The 24,564-nt window shown below is 35.9% G+C and overlaps 1 protein-coding gene, 1 long non-coding RNA gene and 1 pseudogene across 2 annotated transcripts; 2 read left to right on the top strand and 1 right to left on the bottom strand.

Moving 5' to 3' along the window:
- Window positions 1-354: 354 nt before the first annotated feature.
- On the top strand, window positions 355-550 carry LOC117421576 (U4 spliceosomal RNA; annotated as a pseudogene).
- Window positions 551-3,730: 3,180 nt separating this feature from the next.
- On the bottom strand, window positions 3,731-5,875 carry LOC117420685 (forkhead box protein E1). Its single transcript, XM_034034216.3, has one exon. It carries the CDS (start codon window positions 5,396-5,398, stop codon window positions 4,241-4,243), a length of 1,158 nt encoding a protein of 385 aa, XP_033890107.3. The 5' UTR covers window positions 5,399-5,875; the 3' UTR covers window positions 3,731-4,240.
- Window positions 5,876-10,385: 4,510 nt separating this feature from the next.
- LOC131738132 (uncharacterized) lies at window positions 10,386-12,424 on the top strand. The gene is made up of 4 exons (XR_009329660.1): window positions 10,386-10,691; window positions 11,052-11,250; window positions 11,686-11,846; window positions 12,235-12,424. It is a non-coding gene; the product is annotated as an uncharacterized LOC131738132 (long non-coding RNA).
- The last annotated feature ends 12,140 nt before the right edge of the window (window positions 12,425-24,564 follow it).

The raw sequence follows: 24,564 nt of genomic DNA on the forward strand, positions 1-24,564 counted from the left end.
AGCCACAACTCTGGAATGCTCCCTTAAAGTAGATTTACCATGCATAATAAATATAAAAAAGAAAAAGTAAATATAAAAATAGCTTAATGTAACTTCCACACCAGTGGAGGCAATATATACTTATTTATTTAGCAGACACCTTTATCCAAAGCGACTTACAGAGACTAGGGTGTGTGAACTATGCATCAGCTGCAGAGTCACTTACAATTACATCTCACCCAAAAGACGGAGCACAAGGAGGTTAATTGACTTGCTCAGGGGCACACAATGAGTCAGTGGCTGAGGTGGGATTTGAACCGGGGACCTTCTGGTTACAAGGCCTTTTCTTTAACTACTGGATCACACAGCCTCTTTAGCTTTGCGCAGTGGCAGTATCATCACCCATGAGGTTTGTCCGAGGCGTGATTATTGCTAGTTGAAATATATATATATATATATATATATATACACACACACACACACACACACAGACACACACGTGCTGGATTTAAATATAGCCTTCATCCACGTATTATATATATATATATATATATATATATATATATATATATATATATATATATATATATATATATCAAATTGAATTTGAAATATCTTGAATTGACTTCCTGTCCAGTTTGAGATATCTTGAAATGGGCCGGAAGTCTATTCAAAACAGAGCATTTTCACAGGAAGTCAATTTGAGATATCTCAAATTCAATTCGAGATATCTCAAACAGGACAGGAAGTCAATTAGTAAGAGTAAGACTTGTTTTGTTGCACTTCTGGGCTACAGTCTAAAACAATTCAAATAAAAACTAAAGTGTGTTTAAAATATTTTCTACAAGATTCATATTTCATTCATAAACTTTTTTTTTTTTTACAGTGTACAAAAAGGTCAAACAAATAAAGAATCCGAGCATTTTAGCCAAATCAAAGTGTGTTCGAGCTTTCGATATTACTGATGTTCGGTTTTCATCTCATTGTGTTAGCTTTTTTCATCTCATTGTGTTAGCTTTCCTCGTAGCAGATCTCTGGCATTATCAGTATGGGCCGCTGCAAAAGCTTGTAGAATCAGTTTGTAAGTAACACATTATTAGTAAGAATAGTCACCGTCCTCTATCCTTATCCGTGTTTATATTCAATAATCGTAAATCACCCTGTTGTAATTTCTGTCTGTAAGCATAGGCTCAAAATGAGAATGTGTTGTTTTGATATTTTTATCTTCGACAGTAAATTGAATTCTTCGTTAAATCATGGAAAATGCAAGGTGATAAATTCAAAAATTACACATTGTAACCTTCATTACTTTAATTGTAATCTTACAAGCATATATATATATATAGTTTGAATATTTATTTTTTAAATAACACAATTTGCCTCTTGGCAAATTAACATGATTACGCGTTTAAGAAGGTTTAATATTTAAGAATTAAAGGTCTGAATCAAAATATGTATTGTTTATTGTGTTAACATTGTTGTTTGTGCTTCTATTCCGAATAATTAAAACAAAGTTTAATTCTTAAATATTTGGTTTCAAAATGATGTCATGTTTTTTGCATACTACATAACAATAACAATATAATATCAACATTGTATAATAAATTAAAGTTGACAGGGCATTACATTATGAGAGAAGCCTATTTTTGTTAGGTGCTTTAATAACGCTAATAACGTGCAGACGCTCAGGTTCCCTTTTAATGGCTGCAAATGACAAATGCCTTTAAGAGTAAATGTCGGATTCCGAATCCAAGACAGTACTTTTGGTTGCTTTATTAAAGCAGATATAGCGGCAGCTTTTTCCTAAGTAGACATGCAGCCGCTGTTTGCATGATAGCAGTGTTTTAGCAGACGCTATGAAATGCTATGGCTCCAGACGTAGTTCAGGTGAATGAAGTGACAAAGACGGGAAGAAAAGGAGACAAAGCCTCGCACAGAGCATGAAATAAGCTTTAAAGAGCTGCGTCTTTAAAAAAAAACAAAGAGCTGCGTCTTTAAAAAAACAAAGAGCTGCGCCCTTAAAAAAACAAAAGCCGGGTTCCAATGAGTGCTTACAATTAAGACCACTTGATATTTGTGCGGGCTTTATCTTTCGGGTTGTCATTAAAATCTTTGACAAACAGCCGAGGAGTCTCAGTGAGCAGCTATTCCGTGGCTATTAAATGTGACTCCTTATCAGTGCTAATCGAATATTATTGATGTGGTATTTTTCAGTTTGTGGGATCCTGCAATACACAAGACAATAGCACTAACCTCTTAAAAAAACGTGTAATATGTGTTATTGGTTAGTATTTAGTACGACTCCAGGTATAATATGTAACATAAGGTAATGCTTTATATGCTAAATTGTTGTGATCGTTTTAAATGCAGAATAAAACATTTTATCTGAAATAAAGTTTCAAAATCAGGCTATTAGACTGATTAGAACGATTTAGCTCCATGTTATGTTGGCCTACATGTGCTACAAACACAGATGAATCCCAGCACTTTAAGTTAAAATTACATTATGATACAGTACAAATACACTGAAAAATAATTATTTATTGCAGGGCTAGCATTGCTAAAAAAAACAAGGAAAATAGGATCGCGGTGGTGGGGAACACAATTGTTTTTTTGGTTTTTATTTTACCTGGTTGTGTAATTGTTTTCTTTACATCTTTAGCTTATAGGCTACATTTTGATTTCCCTATCTGAAAAAAATGCAAATAGTTTATGCTTTAAATCAAACATAATTAAAGCATTTTAATAAATCTCCTGTATTGTACCCAAATTATATATTTTAAGACACTGTCCAGGACTTGATTGTTTTGGTCCCATTGTTTTAAGTTTCAGCAGACGCCAAATGTAAAGAAAATGAAAATGTAAAGCTCAATATAAATAAATATGTTTTGCTTGCAGACCTGTCGTTTACATAGCAATTACTTACTGTGGAATGGAAATCCAAATTAGGCGCCAGTTTGATTATAATACCTTTTTTTTCTTCTTTGTTTTAATTCATCGTCCATTGTTTCAAGCAGACCTGAAGATACAGTCCATAGCCAATAACTTTACTAAATTAAACAGGTCGTTATAATTATTGAACGCATGTTGAAAATATATGATTTTGTTTACTTATTGTAATGTTTTTTTTATATTTAAAAGACCGTTTTCCTAGGTCTTACTATTCTTTTGAATCCATGCGTTATTTACATGGGATGTGTGGGCGGATTAAGATGAAGCTGTCAAATTATCGATAGATTTGAACATGATCTGAAAAGGAAATGACATAATCTGAAGAATGAAGAACACCCGTATCCAGAGAGTGGTGAGGTTTAACAGTTGTGTTTATTAGAACACCAAACCCAGTTAGACCTGTTGCACAAAACTTACAGTATATGTGATACTAATTATCAAAACAGGAAAGAAAAGAAAAAAAGTTGTACACAAAAGTTCTTTTTTGGGGGGTGGGGGGCTGCTGGTTGTGTAATACAAGCATTGAGTCAACATATCAATATAATCAAAATAATTTAAAAAAAAAAACACATTTCATTCTATTTTTTTTCAAAACTCACATTATATATATATATATATATATATATATATATATATATATATATATTACAGTATTTACATGTTAATAAACATTATAAAATGACATTGAAATATGTCTCCTTTCATAACAAACTATGCACGCAAAAATACACCCAATGACAGATTTTTTTTTTTCTTCTTTTTTTAAATGGAAATAATGGAGTTTAATACACTTGATATAATTTCAGTATTGTCGGTATGGCTTTTAACATACTCTCTATAGTTCAGTGTTGTCGGTATGGTTTTTAATATACTTGATATATTTCAGTGTTGTCGGTATTGGTTTTCCTTGGAAAGTCATGTGCTAGTTAACAATATAGATAAGGCAAGAGTATATACTCTATATGTTTCAGGCTGAATAGACATTTTTAAAAAGGTTGCAAATACAACCACTAGGTGTTCACTAGTTATATACTGAAGGGATTTCCAAATGTGAATGATTTGAACCCCTTAATAATGATCAGCGTTTGGTCTGATTGTGCTCTATAGAACGTACAAAGGAACCCTGTATGAATGAATTCAGAAACACACTGTACAACTAACTGTTAAAGAGCTCAATTCAAAATATAATGTAAAGACATTTTAAGTAAGTTAATCAATTTTGGTAGGTAACCAAGCCATCTGGGAAAAAAAGGACAAAACAAAACAAACTCTCCAAATATTAAATAATTAAATAGTCCAAAAAGACGTCTTAAATTGCAGACACAAACCTTTCCATATTGCCGGAGTACGGTGCGTGCCTAAGATACGCATTCGTGCTCGGGATTTGGCTGCTACTATTATATTGTGCTAACGTTGTGTACTGACCAGGGGACATCCTTCCATAGATGTCCATAGTGTCATTTGTCATTGAAGGGGAACTGGGCATTCCCAGACGGCCAGATGTTCCATAAATCTGACTGTTCCCCTGGGAGTATGAACTTTGGTTCATAGACAGGTGCCCATTTGGCACAGAGTACGAGTAGGACATTGGGTTGGACCTAGAAAGCACTGACCCTCCACAAGACTGGGCTTGGTAGCCGACTCCTCCAAGGTTACACGAGTTGCCAGCTGATGCCAGGTCGGGACTGAAGCTCCTGTTGGGTTGTTGGATTAAGTCTGCCCCAGAGGTTAGACCGCCGTGATGTCCTATGATGGTATTGATGCTAAACACTCTAGCCTGGCTGGAGCTGAAGCTAGGGGAAGACGTCGGGTAGTAAACCGATGAGTGAGGTGCAATCTGTTGGCTGTAAGAGGGGTTCACAGTCACGCTCGGGTACATTGAATTGGCATAGCCGGATCTGGACATTTGCATGGGTGCAAAGACAGGCGATTCGTGGACATAGGCTGAATAGGTGCTAAGGTCACAGCGTTTAAACCTCTTCCTTCGTCTCAGAAAGCTGCCGCTGTCGAACATATCTTCAGCATTGGGGTCTAGGGCCCAGTAGTTGCCCTTCCCAGGGCGCCCGGGTTCCCGGGGTATTTTAATGAAGCAGTCGTTTAGGGTGAGGTTGTGTCGAATTGAATTCTGCCACTTTTTGGAGTTATCCCTGTAAAAGGGAAACTTTTCCATTATAAACCTGTAGATGCCCCCCAAAGTTAGTTTCCTTTCTTGGGAGTTGGCAATCGCCATGGAAATGAGGGCAATGTAGCTGTATGGGGGTTTGCCCCTCTGGAGTGGTCTTTTTCTTCTCCGACCCTTTGGAAGATCTTCGGTGTCAGTGTGTGGCGTGGTAATTGAGACATCGGACAAGGTGTCTCTCTCCACTTTTACAATAGGCATATTATCGTTGCTGTTCGCAATGGTCTGGTGATGTCTGGATCGGTCGGACGGTGCCTTGGAAAAAGAATGTTGCCTTTCTGCAGTCATGTGTCAGCGATGATTGATTCCAAACGCAAGGTGCACACAAGCATACGGGGTCCAATTCCCCAATTTATACTGAAAATGCGACTGTATCGAGAACTAGCAAAGTCAACACAACCTTATATGAACATTAATATAAAAAAAAGTGTCAGTCTTCAGCAGTTCATAGAATGTAAATATGACTGTGTCAGTCTTTCTGTCGTTAAATATAGGTTCTGCCACAGTGCATAAATTTGTAATTTAGGTGAAACAAGGCAGTGAGTTACCTAAGATGTCAGCTTTTAGGAATCCGCGCAGCAAGTAGAAACATATATTCCAAAGGGAAATACTCTTGCTCGGTGTTATTCTCTGAAGACAATTTCGTGCATGCAAAGCAGCCTGAACAGGAGCCCAGGACCCGTGCAAGTGGATGTGTGCACTGTACAAGTGCTATCTTTATCTTTAGCCCATTGAAATACACAGATTTTTGTAACAGTGAGGCGTGGAGAAACCTGAGGTCTTCTTTACCTGTTGCTGGAGTAGTCACTCCCACACTGAAACTATCGCAAATTTTAAAGTGACAGATACCTTAAAGTATATTCAATACAATCACAGGCATTCAAATATTTGCGAGAACATAATATCAAAACATTATTATTATTATTATTATTATTATTATTATTATTATTATTATTATTATTATTATTATTATTATTATTATTAACTACTGAACCACCACCACCAATAATAATAGGAAGAAGATCACACCATCTGAGAAATGAGAGTGCTGTATTCTGTCCCTTACAACAACAAACAAACAATCAGAAAAAAATGTAACATGCCTATAATATTCTCTAATAGTAAAGCAATGGAATGTAGTAATATAAATTGTGTGTTAAATTATATGTGGGAGATTGCACTGAACCACAAGAAATATACCTACCTCAAATAATAATAATAATAATAACTGTATGAAGTCTGCGTATCCTCAATTGATATGTTAAAAATAAATGCACAGGTTAGTCTATAATTGCGTTTAATTGTGCGTTGTTTTGACATGTGTTTTTTCAGTGCCGTTTTCCATTAAAAAAATATATATAACAATCTGTATGTATAGTTAGCCTATATACCGATATCCTGCAAACAAACAAACAAACAAACAAACAAACAAAAAGATAAAAACGTCACCAACATTATTTTTTAATATCACTTTTGAAAAAGTTTATTCTCAATTTAAAATCACGTGACTCGTTTTTGTGACTAAAATATGTAATTTAGATATATTTATTTAGAAAAAAAGCACAAAATGAACGTTATATAGTCCTCCATAACAACGATCTTCTCTATAAAATGTGTACAAAACAGCGTTTTTTTAAACTGTAGAGGCTACTTTTATTTGAATAAACACTGAACAAAAGATTGTGAAAAAGATGTATTATTATTATTATTATTATTATTATTATTATGATTATTATTATTATTATTATTATTAGGCCTATTATTAGTGCGGTTATTAAAAATGCTTCCGTGAAAATAAACTGAGGACAAAGATGGGGGGGGAGGGGGGAATCAATAATAATAATAATAATAATAATAATAATAATAATAATAATAATAATAATAATAATAATAATAATACGTATTTTCGTATAGTTGATAGTTGATTTGAATATTTCGCATAGTTGATTTGAATATTTCCAGATATCGAGCAGTTATTAAAAATGCTTCCAGGAAAGTTGCCTAGTAGTCTACTTCGACAGCAGAAGCAGTGTGACCTTCGGATGAGGGTGACGAGACGTCCCGATAAAATCAAGATCGTACCAATATTAGGGACTTTTTTTGATTTTTACAGTAAACATTGAAAGCCCAGGCGTAAAACGTGAAATTTTTATTTTCTCGTTAGGAAATTTCTTATATGTGGCTGCTGTACTGTCTCGCAGTGCAACAGGATACTCCACTGGTTTAGGGCATATTGTTTGGGTGAGTTGTTTGCATTGCATCTGTGCGGCTATCCAACCACGTTAACCTGCAGTCATATCATGCGGTATGCGTCATGTGTTTTTCTTGGTGCGTGAGCCTGTGCGTCCGGTTTTACTGGCGAAGTGTCATGATGTCTGGTGTTGTTGACGAGTCAGTCACTAAAAAGCAAAAGACAGTGCAAGTACCGAACGCAGTGGGGAAAAAATGGATTCAATCATATGCCCATGGTCAAGTCATCCTATTAGGATTAGGGTTATAATTAGGATTTGGCGGGCCTGTTTATACATTAAATACACCTAATATTTCATAGGACTATAAAAGCCTAAAAATAGTGGTACTTGCTTCCTTACTAAAACAGAGTAATGTCATTTGTTAAAAGGCAAGCAGGCAACATCTCCCAACAGTTGCTGGCGACATTCTCTGTCTGGTGTGGATGCACCCATACATTGAGACTGCAAGTCTGAATCCACTGAATTGGTTGGAAGTGTAAGGCAAAGCTTTGCAAGTTACACAGATATGAACATCAATTAGAAACAGTCAAAAAACTCGGCTACCCAAAGGTATCTGGCATTCTTTAATAAAGTCCATATATGCAGCACGTTCGTTGTCATGTTATTTGTTCCATCCAGGAATTTATCAGTATTGAGTCAAAACAAAGAAAACGTGCCTATTTGGGTCTAAAATTCTAGCTGCGTTTAAAAAGTAAACAGCAGGTTGTTTGAACCCTTGAGTGTACCTATAGTGCTGATTTTCCAGTTTGTTTTCTGAAAGCTGTTGTTTGTTTTACGTTTTGTTCAGCAGCCTCTGTAGTAGCCTTTTGTTTAATGTGTGATTCTGAAGTTATTGCGAGATGTGCAAAACAATTACCTCCATCTGCATGTACAGTTTATTTGGGAATTGTCTTGACACGATCCTCAGCCGAAATATACTTTGCTTGTTTTGCTTTGTCGTCCATTTTTGGTATTTGCCAGTGTCATCGGTTTTTTTCTACAACATTTGATACAATATAGCTATCATAGCTATTAATTATCAATGATTTATCAAAAAGGGTCATATGCATATGCATATGGCCTTGAAATACAGGATTTAGGCTGTATTTAATTATTAACAAAAACTATAATTCAAATCAAATTCTTTTAAAAAATAATTGTCCTGTCCTAACAAATTGCCGTGTGAATATAATTATACCCCTTTTAACTCTTCTATATTACTGGTAATTAATTAATTCCATGTGTTATTCCTTTTTAAAGATTTTGCTATTCAAGTTAGCCATTATAAACTGTTCTGAGATAAAATACCAAATGTGTGTTTTTAACATTGAACACTCCCTGAGCTCTATTTTGAAGGCAAAATCGAATTTTCTAGAAGGAGCAAAACAAATGAACGGGGTAGGCCTAGTCTAAACATGTAGTCATTGTATTTAGTTTTCTGATGTTGAAGTTGTCGTATTCACCTCTGCATATGGAATAACTTAACAAAAGGGTTAAATATATTTTGAGTGGGCCCCTATTCAGATTTACAAAATTCTCAAAACCCGCTTTACACTGTGCGATATTAAAAGCTAATTTTTTTTTATCTTTTTTTATTTGCATAATAATAATAATAATAATAATAATAATAATAATAATAATAATAATAATAATAATAATAATAATAATAATTTGCTACTTTGCTACTACTATTAATTGTACTAGCAATTCAAACAAGAATCAAACGAATAGTTATCACTTAAGGAAAAAACACATGTGATTCACATGGGAAACACATGTTATCACATGTGAAAATAATTATTCACATGTGTTCATATGTGACCACATTAAAATATCATTGATGATCACATGTGATTATAAAATTCTCAGCTGAAACACATGTGAATATGAAATTCACATTTAAACACGTGAATATTTCCTGATCACATGTGATTATACCATTTTACATCTGATATGTGATAAGCTCTTACAGCAAATTAAACTTGTTTGATCAAATAAAAACATGTTAAGTTAAAAAATTATAATAATGGACACAATAAAGAATAAAACTAAGAATACAAGTATAAATTAAAATAAGACTAGTATTATTACAATGAGTTTACAGAACACCACGTATTTTCGCTCTAGCCTGATCAGACCTCGAGACCCAATTTGAATAGGATATGTTCTTTGTAGTTCTAACGGTTAAAACAGTTAAAATGTCTGCAATAGAAAATAAACACCACTGGTATGTTCTCATATTCTGGGTCAAATCAAAGGAAATTAGTATTAGTGAAGAGAGATTTGTACAGGACAAAAATCTCCTCTCTGATCCTGAGAGAATTGGACTTGATTCATGGATAAAAAAATAAAAAAAAAGGAACCAAAAGATGAATGGAAATCGTACCCGGCCCGAGTCTTAGCCGTCAGTGGTAAGTACGTTTTAACTATAAATTGTATAGATTAATAAATTAGACAGACGCATTAAGTTTGTAATTACAGGGTTTTTATAAACAAATATTATGAATAACAATTTGTGACAACAAACTCTCGTTACATCGCACTGACTCGCTCTCTCCAACACCAGGATTAACCAACCCAATTTTCTGGACAATTATGCCTCCTAGCTCCACCTCTCGACCAACCCACTTGCTGGCAGCACAAGTAGCCATAGATATATAACACTAGATAGGACATTACGTCTGTTTGATGTGTAAATTCAGACGCTATCTTGTGCACTGTTCTGAAGCAACTTCACAGCTACAAACACATACAGTGCTTTCGTATTTATCTATTTCTCCCCCCATATTATGTATTTTTAAAAAACTTTGTTTTTAAATTATTATTTTTTTTATAAAAAAAAGCACATACACTTAAAGTGCTACAATCGTTTACATATTAGTGGTTGTATGTATAATATAATGTATACACGTTTACTATATATTATTTTCTTCCTATTGCTTCTATATAGGTCCAGTGTTAACGTGTTGTGTCAGATGTCTTCAATAACATTTTTAATTAATGTTTAATTTATTTTTTCTTATTACCTGCTCACAACTACTTTTTCTTATTACCTACTTAACAATGTGAATTCCATAAACAATTGTTACAAAATTATTTCTAAGATAATCAATAAGACCCTTCTTATTCATTTGTCATTTTCATCCCTACAGATAACCTAAGATGCATTAAAAAAAGAAAAGGAGTGGTTAGATGCACGAATAGATGACAGTCTGAGGGGCAAGGGGCAGAGAGCTGTAAAGCAGCCAGTAAGGTATTCACCTGAGCAGACTTCTGAAGAATCTTGCTCTGATGAGGAGATAGTGGCACAAAAAAGACCCAGGATCTGCAGTGTTCCTAAACCTAATAAGGTAGTGTTCTGGCTGTCATTCTGCCTCAACCATTAATAATAAATTATTGGATTATAACTGGTCATACTACCCTTAGGTTTTAAACAGACACAGTGTTAAAGAAGTATAGAAAACCTACTCGATTGTAGTCCTCAAGGACTGGATTTAAGGAACACCTGACTATTGCATATAGGCTGATGTCTATTACATGAAAGGTTAAGTGTAAACTTTTTTTTTTTTGCTATGTTAATATAGCTTTTCTGTCCTAAATAATAAAGCAGATTAAATTAATCTGTAGAACTTTATAAAAACGATAAATTATTGCTTTTTCCCCCACTTGTGATTAATAATATATATGTTGTTTGTTATTTTATTTTTCAGAACAAAGTTGCTGCTGTACAAAAAGCTAATTCTGAATTGCTTGAGAAATACAAAACAGCTAGCAATACTAATGATGGATATCCTGGTCAGATTAGCAGAGATAGACTCCTTAAAAAAATTGAAACTCTGGAGGATGAGCTGCAATGAAAAAGTATTAAAATAAAACAACTCGCTAAACTGAACATGCAACTCCAAGAAGGTTTGCAACTAAAATAAATCAATAACTTTTTTTTGTTACCTTACTGCCTATATATTGACTCCACTGCACTTGGAATTGATATGTAACCCCAATGTAACTATCACCATATCTACTATTTGCACTGTCCCTTGATTACACCATGTACTACATTATGTAATTATTTTAGTTAAGCTTGCTCTTATTAGGACTGATGTTACTGTATATTGTACTTTCTCTTATTAGGACTTAAGTTATTGTATATTGTTCTTAGTTAAACTTGATCCTTTTAGGACTGAAGCTAATGTATATTGGACTGTAGTTATTGTGAAGCATTATGACTCCTGTAATATGTATATTTTGTGAAAATTGTAAGTTGCCCTGGGTAAGGGCATCTGCTAAATAAACAATAATAAATATATATAATAAACAGCAAGGTTAATGCTCTTGTATTTGTAGGCATACCTGCACTGATAGATGCTTCAGTAAAGAAGTATGTTCAGAAACATCTACCAAGTAAAGTCAGGCCTACAGAAACTTCACCAGAACAAGCAGCAAATCAGTTGCATCCAGTTGCCAACTCTGCAACACATGCAGAGATTTCATGCAACAGGGATAGTGTAAGTAATCTAAGAATGACATCCTGCAATAAATGTTAGACGAGTGATGCTACTCATAAGTTTAGCACACCACCTGGTTTTAATTTTGCATATTATTAAATAGCTTTGTGTAATTCTAATGAATACAATACAAAAACTATTTAACCACTATATAGAAGACTACACATGATATAACTTCAAATATGTCACACAGTATGGTAGGAAATATCATGCATAGTTTCAAATTAGTTTTTTTGTTGTTACAAAGATAATTTCAGTTTCACTACTATATACTATTATTAGATTAGTGTTTGTTAATATTTTGTATTGCATGGTCAGGTTTTTGTTTTGCATGTTGTATCTCTAGTTTCTTATTGTTCTGTTTTTATTATTTATGACTGCTTTTCAGAAGATAGATGGCTTATTGAATCCAATAGCCCAGCAAGAGGCAAGACAGGCCAGTGACTATAAAAAAAATGACAAGAAATCTGATGGGGGCAATGTTCTCAAAAGAACAATTAACAGAGTCCTCAGTCACTGGCAAAAAAGGCATCCCATGCAATGACGTCAGGCAGGCACTGGATTCTTCGAAAGTTAGGCTGATAATAGGTAATGTATATTTCAGACACAATTTGTCCATGAAACATTTTATCTACCACACTTGATTAGTTTACATTGTGCCATCCACCACATAGGTATATTGTGTTTTCACAAAAAAGGATAATTTTTTTCTATACTTTCAAATATAAAATATAATTCTGTACTATAATTTTATACTCTACTTTTATTTAAAAATTAAATGGATAAAATAAACTATACAATGCAACTTACATATTACCTTTGTGCTATAGTAATATTATTTATTATGTAAGAAAAAGTAAAAGTATTTAATGTTATTTATTACTTTTGTTATTTGATTTATTATGGGGTTTTTTTAAATTATTATTATTTATATGACCCTGTGATGTTGACATACAACTATTGTATTGAGCTTGGGATTACACCCTACACAGGACTCCATGGAGGGCAACACACACACACACACCGTACACTCCAAACACACAGGGTGGTTCAGACTCAGAGGACAATTTAGAGAGACCAATCAACCCAACCAGCATGTCGTTGGATGGAAACCCCCTGTTGACATATAGTACTATTAAATCTATTGTTGTTTTGCAGATCATGTGAAAACCAGGTTCCCTCATACTGATGATACAACCACCAAAGCCTGCATGGCTCAAAAGTTGAGGGATGAAAGGACATTAAAAAAAAGCTGCAAGATAAAATGGAATCTTGTAAGAATGGACATCAAAATGACTTTTTTTCCCCCTAATTACGTATTTTTGTTTATATTTAAAATGTGTTGATATATGTGTTCCTGTAATTTTGCAACAGTATTAAAAATTATTAATTTCACATTGTCTGGTCTGTGTTACTCCTATATGGGAATACATTTAATTTAACTTTACAAAATACTTTATCTGGTGGCAATGTGCGTCTGTGTAATGTCAATTTGTGTGCATGTATATCTGGTACAATAGGAGGAAAACATATTCACCTTGATTTGTGGAGAATAATTGTATAAAAATATTAAATAATCTTACAAAACATTTCACATATGCATATGATAATTCAGGTTGAACATGTGAAAATAAACGTGAATGACCACATGTGAAAATAAACATGTGAATTACCACATGTGAAAAGTCACACAAGAAAGTTTTCACATGTGAATCACATGTGTTTTTTCCATAAGGGATTGAAATAAAAAACTAATTATTTTGAACAGAAAGCACTTTCGTAATAAGCAGTGGTGTAGTGCTATATTTAGAAGTGAGCGGTCGCTATTAAAAATAAGAACTGTTCAAATTATTACATCAAATTGTAAAACGCTGACACCAGCACAGCGTTAATACAGGTTCCCTTCGCCTCTCTACATTAGTCACACCTGTTGTTCCACACCAGTCACGCTATATTTAAACTTGTTTCATTATTTATCTCTCAGGGGTTTCTTACGGTTATTGTATTCTTTGCTTATTTGTATGGGTTATACACATGTATATCTCCATATATTAATAGGAGCAAAACAGTTCAATATTCTACATGTGAAGTACTGAAGCGGTGCTCTCCCTGCCCAAGAGAAGTGGGGGAACGGCGCTCCCCCTGCGATGCCCCAGCACTACAACCTTGGTAATAACGACACCCTGCCCTTCAGATATTGGGAACACGAAACAAAATAAATAAAATTTCACTACAGAGCTTAATCAGCGCCCGTGAATCGAAGTTGCTTAAGGCGGCACACAGCCCTTTTAATGTGCCTGACTGACATCTAGACTAATTATATGATTTAAAAAAGTGGTGACAAATGTTGAATTAATTTAGTCCTAAGGATATGTAAATATGTCTGTTTAACACCTACTTATTATTAATAATATTACTATCTTCTCGTGTTGTTACGGTACTGTATTGATCGGTAGCATATCAGTAAACACCCATTTTTGACACCCATTTGAGACCCACATTGATAAAACATAGAAATTGTTTAAGAAAGGTGGAGATGGGGAGGTGGTGGGTTACGACGAAATCGAAAAGCAACTGAGAGGTAAGTGAAGAGGGCATTTATAGTGCTAACAATCTTAATTAGCTAATGTGTAAATGTGGTGACGCGGAGATTGGTGTCTGACCCTCCTCCCGAACTTTACTTATAAATTTCATTAAGGCAAGGGAATGCAGAATAACACGTTAAACATTTGAGTTTACTAGCCTTCAGACAAAATTCGCTATAGCACGTACCCCAACACAACGCCCTCTCCCCAGGTATCTTTATAGTCTACGTCCAATAAGTCCTCGTTTTTTTTTTTAAGTAGATTATTAATTACACTCCCTTTCTATTAAATATACATATATTGTAGCGAAATATGTCAACGCATGCAGGCGCATCGCACAGGCAGAGGGCGGGCGCGAACCCGGACCTCATAGCGCCAATACCGCTGTACAAAAGAGCCGGCTGCATTGCAAGTAGCGCATATTGGGCTTGTGTCTTTTTGTGTGATTACATCACCTACCAGCCCTGCTGCTGCCTTCCACCATGCACGCCACACTCTCCCCTGCCAGCTTCAAGTCCGCCCAGGCTACTTCTGGCTTACCAGGCTACTCTGACACCAATGTAGCGAAATAGGTTAACGCAGGCAGGCGCATCCAACCTGATCTCACAGCAAAATCGTTATCATGGTAACGTTTTCACTAGGCTCTGAAATATATTTAAGCGTTTTTGCTGCATCAACCACAATGCTGTTTTCAACACAGGTGCTGCCTCCCTTACGCATTTGTCATGTGAATCTACTAATGTCATTTCCAGTCGGACCTTGGCACACTTAAACTCCTCGGTTAGAGCAGAGACTGGTAGCAGCAGTATTCCTTTATCAGAAAGTCCCACTCTGCTGAGGAAGCGTGGAACTCCCAACCATTTCCTGACTTATGAACTGATTAAAGCTTCCAGCTCAACTGTTGTCAAAGAAACCTTGTACACAGTCAGTGGCCACAGCAGCCTTGGCAGTAGACCAGACTGAAAGCACCAGTTTCAGTTTGCCCAGTAAAGCACTGCTGTCTATGCTTTTCTACCCTTCCACTGCATTAGCATCTATATTTTCTACTAATATATATATATATATATATATATATATATATATATATATATATATATATATATATATATATACTGATGCACAAAAGAAACGCAACACTTGAGTCTAATGGATTTAATCAAATATTTTGAACAGAGATGTCAAACTAAAACACAAAAAATGTGAACAAAAATACAGATCAAAGAATCATGATAAGTTTTCAGTATAAAACGTGACACACTGTCAAAATGAAAACATTACAAAGTTAGTATTGGGTATGACCTCCCTGAGCATTAATGCAATCCTGGCAGCGTTGACGCATAGACCTGATCAGCCTCTGGATAGACGCTATGGGATGTTCCACCACTCTTCCTGTGCAGCTGTAGCCAGCTGGCGAGGGTTGGCTGGTCACAGTTGCCCCACCAGTTGGCTTGAACAACACAACAGTCAGCATAAAGGTCTTGGGCTGGTGTGGTGACCCACAGAGCCAGTTTCCTGGTTTCTCTGGACTAGTCTGCTGATTATTGAAGCAGAACATCTCATTCTCCAGGCAACTTCTCTCACAGACAGGCCACCTTCAATCATGCCGACAGCAACCAGGCGATCTTCATTACTCAAGCGGGGCATATCTTTCACTGTACTTGCGTTAATTAAAATCATATCTTTTCAAATGGCTATTTATACAAATTCTTAATCAACTAATTTTGGCAATTTTCAGATTCTGCTTTGCATTACAGATCATATTACATAGTTAACTTAAACAGTTATTCAATACTAAAGATTGGAAGATTGGAACGTGATTTTCAGCCCTGGGCAACTTAAGATTCAAGTTGGCATACAAATTAATTATCCAATTTTTAAAACATTTAGCATTTTTAAAGCTATGGATTGAGATCTCATGTTTCATTAAGTCCATGTGGTTCGATAGATTTTTTAAGTATAAATCCAGAGAATTGAACACCTGATGAAAACACGTGTGTTTTGTGTCAAAACTCGTTTGTGTTTTGTTTTAATAAATAATAAAGTTTTTAAAACAAAATGTAAGAGGGCAGCAGTGTGGAGTAGTGGTTAGGGCTCTGGACTCTTGACCGGAGGGTTGTGGGTTCAATCCCCAGTGGAGGACACTGCTGTTGTACCCTTGAGCAAGGTACTTTACCTAGATTGCTCCAATAAAAACCCAACTGTATAAATGGGTAATTGTATATAAAAAATAATGTAATTGTATGTAAAAATAATGTGATATCTTGTAACAATTGTAAGTTGCCCTGGATAAGGGTGTCTGCTAAAAAATAAATAATAATAAAAATAATAATAATCTGATGCATATAATTATTAGCAGTCAAGTCTAAAAGAAGAATTTTTTGATTGTGCAACCAACCTTGTCTCTACAAGCATCATTGAGCAAAGTATACATGGTTTATACAGTTGTAGTCAGAAGTTTACATACCCCAACGGAAATTTATAATTTATAAAAATTTCTCGAAAATAATTATCCGAAAAATCTTTTGTAACAAAAGTTTTGCTTTTGTGGATGAGGAAACAAAGTTACAAGTTACAATTACAGCTACAATTATTTATTTCAGCAATTTGTTTCTGCAAAACTCAAAAGTATTCATACCCTGACAAGCTAGTTGAGGCACCTTTAGCAATAATAACCTCTTTTAAATGATAAGGATATTTGTCAAAGAGCTTTTGGCATGATTCTTTAGTGATTTTTGACCATTCTTCAACGCAAAATTGTTCCAGTTCATTCAAATTCCGAGGACTTCTCTTGTGCACAGCCTTCTTCAACTCATACCAAAGATTCTAAGTTGGATTTAGGTCGGGACTTTGACTAGGCCATTCCAGAACCTTGATTTTATTCTTCTTTAACCATTCTGAAGTAGATTTTGATGTGTGCTTTGGATCGTTGTTGTGTAGGAACATCCAGTTGCGCTTAAAACCAAGTTTTGTAACAGAGGGTTTCAGATTGGTCAATATCTTTTGGTATGCTATGGAATCCATTTTACCATGTATTAGAACACAATTTCCTGTGCCATTAGAGGAAAAACAGCCCCATAGAAGGATATTACCACCTCCATGCTTGACAGTAGGTATGATGTTCTTTTCTTTGTACGTCTCACCAGACTTTCTCCAAATGTAACAACTATCAGCGTGACCAAATAGCTCCTTTTGTTTGTTTTTTTTTTGTTTGTTTCATCACTCCACAAAACCTTTTACCAGAACCAGGGCCGGCGTAAGGATTTTTGCCGCCCTAGGCAAAATATTTTGCCGCCCTCCCTTTTCACTCTTTTAAAAAAAACAAACATATATATATATATATATATATATATATATATATATATATATATATATATATATATATATATATATATATATTGTAAAGAACGCTGTGTTGGAAGTGAAACAAGACTCAGGGAGACCAGATGGGATTCCAGTTTTGCTGCTTTTAATTACTGCACTAAATAAAATAAAATAACAACAAATTCCTGTTTGGGCTTGGGTTCACGCCAAATTAATAAATAAAAATAAATCCCTCTCTCTCTGCTCTTCCTCTCACTTTCCTTTTTCTTTCCTCCAACACTCTCACTCGCTCTCGTTCTCTGTTCTTCCGACTCACTCTGGGCTCTTTCACCACTTCACAGATAGGCACTCGCTTCCAGCCTTTAGCTCTGTCCCTCCCAGCGTCACTCCAGGCAGTCTTGGGACTCGCCCCCCCCCCCCCCCCCCCCCTGCTCCCCCTTGCTGATAGCCGAGGGGGAGGGGAAGGGTTGCCACCACACGCGCACACACTCCATATGCACGCACACAAACACATACTAACAGCGTGCCCCGTACCCTTACAATTCGCAGAACACTAAATGAGACACAACAAACAAGACAAACACAATGTCCAGGACGATGCCATCACCAGACTGGCCCTGACCAGAACTCATATCCATCATTCAAATGCAGTTTTGCAAACTTTAAGCGATTGTCCTTGTGACATTTTCCTAAGAATGGCTTTTTCCTTGGCCGGCGACCATTGAGACCTTCACCATGCAGTACTCTACCTATGGTTGAAATGGAAACCCCAGTCCCACTTGCAGCCAATTAACTATGACTATCTTTGGCAGTCAATCTCACTGTTATTAACCCTTCTCACAATTCTTCTACTTGTTCTTGGTGAAAGAACCTTCTTTCTTCCAGACCGAGGGAGTGTTGTGACAGTACCATGAGTCTTGTACTTCTTGATAATAGAAACAATAGTTGAAATTGGGATACTCAAATGCTTGGAAATCTTCTTGTATCCTCCTCCAGCTTTATGACAATAAATAATTTTCTGCCTAAGGTCTTCAGATAGCTCTTTACCTTTTCCCATATTGACTTATTGGTAATGACAGCAATCATCCTATGCCTAACCCTTTTATACTCTAAGAATGTATACCTATAATCCAGCATTTTCTAGACTTTTCTAAAATTTGGTTCTGCATTATCATATTGAAATTTCTAGCACCTTGTAGACAATACTATCATAGCATCAAAGGGTATAAATACTTTTGAATTAGCATTTTTTGAGTTTTGCAAAGGAAATGCTGAAATAAATAATAGTAGACATCTATTTCTTGTAACTGTTTTTTTCCTCATACACAAAAACACATTTTTGCTACAAAAGATTTTTCCTCAAATTCTTTATTTTTGAGAAATTTCTAGAAATTATAAATTTCCATTGGGGATGTAAACTTTTGACTACAACTGTGTCATTGCTGTTAACTATTTTTTTTTATTCTGCAGAAGTATATATATATATATATATATATATATATATATATATATATATATATATATATATATATATATATATATATATATATATATATAATGTGTGTGTGTGTGTGTGTGTGTGTGTCTTCACAGCTGTGTAATAAGGTAACCCACCTGTGCCACATTGTTTCCAAAATAAGTCAAAACCATTTGTTTCTGGTCTATGATGAATTCTGCTATGAACATCAAATATAATATGCTTCTGAGAAAAAATAACATTCTTTATCTAATAAAATATATACTCACAACTTTGTTTAAAAAATATGAATACACTAATACCATGGTTAACATATAGTATTTGAAAAGCATATGCATCCAGTTATGCAAAAAAGCGAGGCACATATTTGGTTAACAGCATAGACAGACTGGTGTACAAATGCAATAGCGCATAGCAGAGCTGAATTGATTATACAAATACACTGGAGCATTCAGCTCTATATTTGCCATAGTGATATTAAAAAAATGGATTCAAATATTTTGCCACTAACTTGGTACTTTAATAGGCACTTTAACATTATTTAATCTGAAGAAACAAGTTTTTACATCTAATTTTCAAACTTCATATATTGTAACGTTGGCAGTCTGCAGGGCTCACGTGACTAGGCTACTAGTCTGTGAAACTGAACTGACAGCTAGGTTGTGCTGATGCACGTCACAGACTGGACTGGACTAACCTATAGACCAGGAGAGGGCAATTCCGGTCCTGGAGGGCCGGTGTCCCTCCTGGCTTTTGCTCCAACGTTGCCCTAAATCACTTAATTGGACCAATTATTACCAATTATTGGTCTAATTAAGTAATTTAGAGCTCAGTTGGAACAAAAGCCAGGAGGGATGACGTTATAAGGGGTAGGGGTACTTGGGGCGAAAGAGCTTGTAATAATGAGAGCGGTCAGACATTAGCGCTGCCAAAACTCTCATTGACCAGTTGTTGAGGTTCATTTGTTGTTGTAGTTACTTCATTTTATAGGATTTATAACAGAATGTTTTCCAGCAGACATTTTTAACTAGCTTGCTTTTCCTTTAGTTTTTTTAGTTTCGCTGCCCCACAAAGTTTTTCCATTTTTTCTGTATTAGTGTCTCTCTCGTGCTCTATCTCTATCTCTCACTCTCGCTCTCTCTCTCTCGCTGTCCTCCAGCGTGCACGAGACGCAAGTGTTTAGCTAGCACGATCACGGGGCGAGTGGATTGGATTTTAAACTGTAAAAAAGCAATTTTTATTAATGTATTTATTTTAAGTAGGCTGCGGGCCCCCTCAGCAGCTCAGGGCCCTGGACAAATGTCCCAGTTGCCCCCCCCTTAAATCCGGCACTGGTAAAAGCCATTGGCAAAACCACTCAGACAGTACCACACATGAGACTGAGGGAAACCTGCTTGTTAGAATGGACTAACAGCCTTCACAATGGTGATGCTAAAAGTTGTCACCAAAACGACATCAAGATACTGTGGTTGAATTGCAAGCCGCAACAACCGAAGCGAGTATCTCGGTCCTGCATAGTGCTGTTGAGCCCAGCAGCTGCTCTTGCTGCACGTGTGCTGAGCACCATGTTGCAGACAGGCCTGTAAAAAAACAGACAACACACAAAGAGAAAATTCTTTCTCAACAAAAAACAGTAATTAAACAATTACATAAATAATAAACATCTCATATGGTGCTAAAGAAGTTCCAGCCAGAGCTATGCAGCCAACATCTGTTGCTGGATCCCTGGGAAGGAGCGTCTCAAGCCGCTGGCTTCACACGGGGCACAAGGCTGCAGCGAGACCAAACAAACACCAGGCTGTAGTGCACACAGTACAAAACTATTACAGCGATTTAGTTTAAATATCACATATAATTTGTGTAAAAACACAATAAATGTGAAATTTATACAGATAGAAACAACAATGTACTTATCTGAATAAGGCTCAACGATCAGGTCAATCTTGAAAGGAAAAATGGAGCTGCGATCTGTGAGTGCAGTCTACGTCACAGGCTCAAAGAGCAGCTTTGGTATACAAAATTCAGGATTCAGGTCTGTAGGAGGTAAATATCCATTTGGTAATGGTTACATTTAGTCCTCTATTATACACTTGTGTTCAACATGGGTGTTTTCATGTCTTTCTGTGTCTGTCTGAAGACCTTTTAAATCATCCTTCACATACACTGTGGAATTCTGAATGAAAAACTACGGTGGCCAAGAAGTATCAAATCTATACAAAGACACTTAGCTGCAACCAGGGGACTAAAACGAGTTGGTAACATCAGAGAAAGGGTTGGTGACATCTAAAAAACTGAAACTGCATTGAAACAAAAGCAGGCGCATCATTTATAAAGTTCAATTTTGTGCCAGATGTTCGATTTACATGCCAGAAATGCCATTTTTCTTTTTTTGGGGGGGGGGTGGGGGGTTGAGCCTTGCTTTACACCCCCCCCCCCCCCCCGTCCCCCTCCCAAAAAATAAATAAATAAATAATTTCTGGCACAAAACGTAACTTCCGGCAGACGCTTTCTAAACAATGCACCTGCTTTTTTTGACGCGGCTGCAGTTTTGTTGATGTCACCACTAGTGTTCCACGATATATAAATACCCATGTTATATCATGTTACCAAAACTCTCAAATTGTGTGCTTTAAAATCAACATGAATTAAGCTTAGCGGAAATGACTAACTACCCTGTGCGTTCTGGGTAAATGAAATGACTGCAGCAGTAATGGCGAAAGCGGGAGAAAAAAAAGGTTAATTTCCAAAGCCAAATCCACAAGCTTGGTGTGGAACTGTTTTGGATTTTAGCCAGATGACAACAGGCTTCTTTAAAACATAGGAGGCTGTGTGGTCCAGTGGTTAAAGAAATGGGCTTGTAACGAGGAGGTCCCCAGTTCAAATCCCACCTCAGCCACTGACTGACTCATTGTGTGACCCTAAGCAAGTCACTTAACCTCCTTGTGCTCTGTCTTTCGTGTGATATGTAGTTGTAAGTGACTCTGCAATTGATGCATGTTTCACACACCCTAGTCTCTGTAAGTCGTCTTGGATAAAGGCGTCTGCTAAATAAACAAATAATAATAAGTGAAAAACAAGGGAGGAACGCCAATTTATTTACCATCATCTGAGTTTCACACTGCAAAAGTCCACCAATGCAGACGGTTGCAAAAAAGCAATAAAAAGCACTTTCAGTTTATTACAGTAGCCAGAGTTGTTGTCTTTTTTCTAATTTACTTTCTTTGCAGGATTTTTAACAACCAAACGAGCATGATGGGCTGAATGGACTCCTCTCGTTGGTACAATTTCTTACGACTTATGTTCTTATTTAAGGTGCACTGGGACGTTGTTTTGATGGAGACGTTAGGCTTGGATATGCTTAAACAGAATTATGTTTTAATAACACGTAATCTGCACTAGTAGCCTGTTTGTTTTGAAAATGTAGCATTCAATGTAATGCATAACTTTACATTTTTCACTATTGAATTGCGAGTGTTAAGTGTTTTTTAGTACTATCAAAAGCAGTTCTTTGCCAGAAAAGTTTTTTATCCGCTAAACTAATTTTATTAAATTATATAGAAGTGGTGATTTTCAAAATATAAAACACTGTAAAATTGTAAAATGAACGCATAGTGTTTAAAATTAAGGAATACAACGTTTGTGTTAAATATCTAATGAAAGACATTTTGGTAGAATTTAACAGCTGTGTTAAACTTGCACACAAACTGTATTCCCTAGTGTAACACATTACTGTGTTCATTTTTAAAAAACAAGTAGTGTACATTAATCAATCAAGTTTAGTCTACTTTAACACTTATGTGTGTTTGCTGGACATCAGTTCCAGCAGCAAATACAAATAAGCCCATCTTGCTCATTTGGTTATTTATTGATCCAAGCAAGAACCTCATATAGCCATTTCTTGAAGGGCCTATGCGAATCGGCTTCCACAACACCCACAACTCTTTGTGTAAAGAAGTGTTTCATTTTTTTCATTAGTTGCTCACGTTTTTAGAGATTCTAGGATACCCCTGTATGTAAAATATCTGGCCTAGTTATAAAAAGTCTTCGGAAAGTATTTATAAGGAAAGTATTTTGGGTCATTTGTCAGAGTTATCTTTTTATATGTAAGAAATAAAGTGAATTGTCTTTTACACTGTAAGTTTTACACTTTTCTTATCAGTTTTATCTGAATTTTATAGTCAGTGGCAATGACCTTTAAATACACTGGAACTGGTATTTAAACAGCAAGCATCCCACCATGCCATAGCATTATTAACTATGTATTAGCCTCTTATGCACTTTGCACTTGCAAAAAAAGGAATTTGGCAGCCATTTAACAGGTAATGGACACATGATCCAAAGTATCATGATAGTATCAGATCTCATGATACTGTGCATGGTCTCGTACCGATACTCCCTAAATGAGGTATCGCAGAAGACAAGTCACCACCCCATTTCAGTTCCCTGATTGTAGATTTGTAACCTCTTTGCACTTCTCAGCTATCGTAAAAAAAACATCAAAGAACATACTTAAGTGCAGTATTTCATGTTTTCACAGTGCTGTGGCACCACATCTCGTTGAAAAGCTTACTGAGCTATGCAAGATAATGCAGCAGGGAGGCCTCCATTGATTATGGTTCAGGTTACCAGAGAAATTTGTTTGGAGGGGTTCATTTTCGCCCCAAGTCAACATTCCAAAAATCACAGTGCTGTCAATGTTGCTGACGTGTTTTTTGGGATGTTGCCATTGTCCCTCACCTTTCCAGAGCAAGTTCACATTTAGGAAAAATACATATAGAATTCTCACATGCACACATCAGCTTATACCCGGCCCATAAATCGTCCTGTTACATTTCAGCCATTGTTATGCTGTGTGTATACTGTATATAATTACGAACTGTGCATTATGTGAATGGTAGTCATTTATGCCACATTTCCATCTTCCACTGGGACCGACTTGAAAGCGATTTAAAATCAGCCATGTCTATTTCCATCAGCAGCAGATCAACATCAAACAGATTTCCACTAGATTGTAGGCTGGCAGAACCCTATCTCTCTAACTGGCTGTGACGGAGGAAGTTGCCTAATGAACGTACAAAGCAAGTAACACAACAGGAGTGTTACCCTTCAGAATGATGGGCTGTAAATGAATTATATCTTTGTGGAAATATGGGAGGCAGGTGAATTATAACACATAAGCATGATACATACAGGCAATCCTTGTTTAAAGCCTGCTTGCGGATCGGATTGTAGAAGCAGTTGGAATCGGCTGCAGCCCAGATGCCCAGTACATTTATTGTCTGATAAACAACCTTTAATTTAAAAACAGTAATTCCAATTTGAAATGTTCCTTTCA

Source organism: Acipenser ruthenus, chromosome 1 (assembly GCF_902713425.1).
Source record: "Acipenser ruthenus chromosome 1, fAciRut3.2 maternal haplotype, whole genome shotgun sequence".
Classification (NCBI taxonomy): Eukaryota; Metazoa; Chordata; class Actinopteri; order Acipenseriformes; family Acipenseridae; genus Acipenser; species Acipenser ruthenus.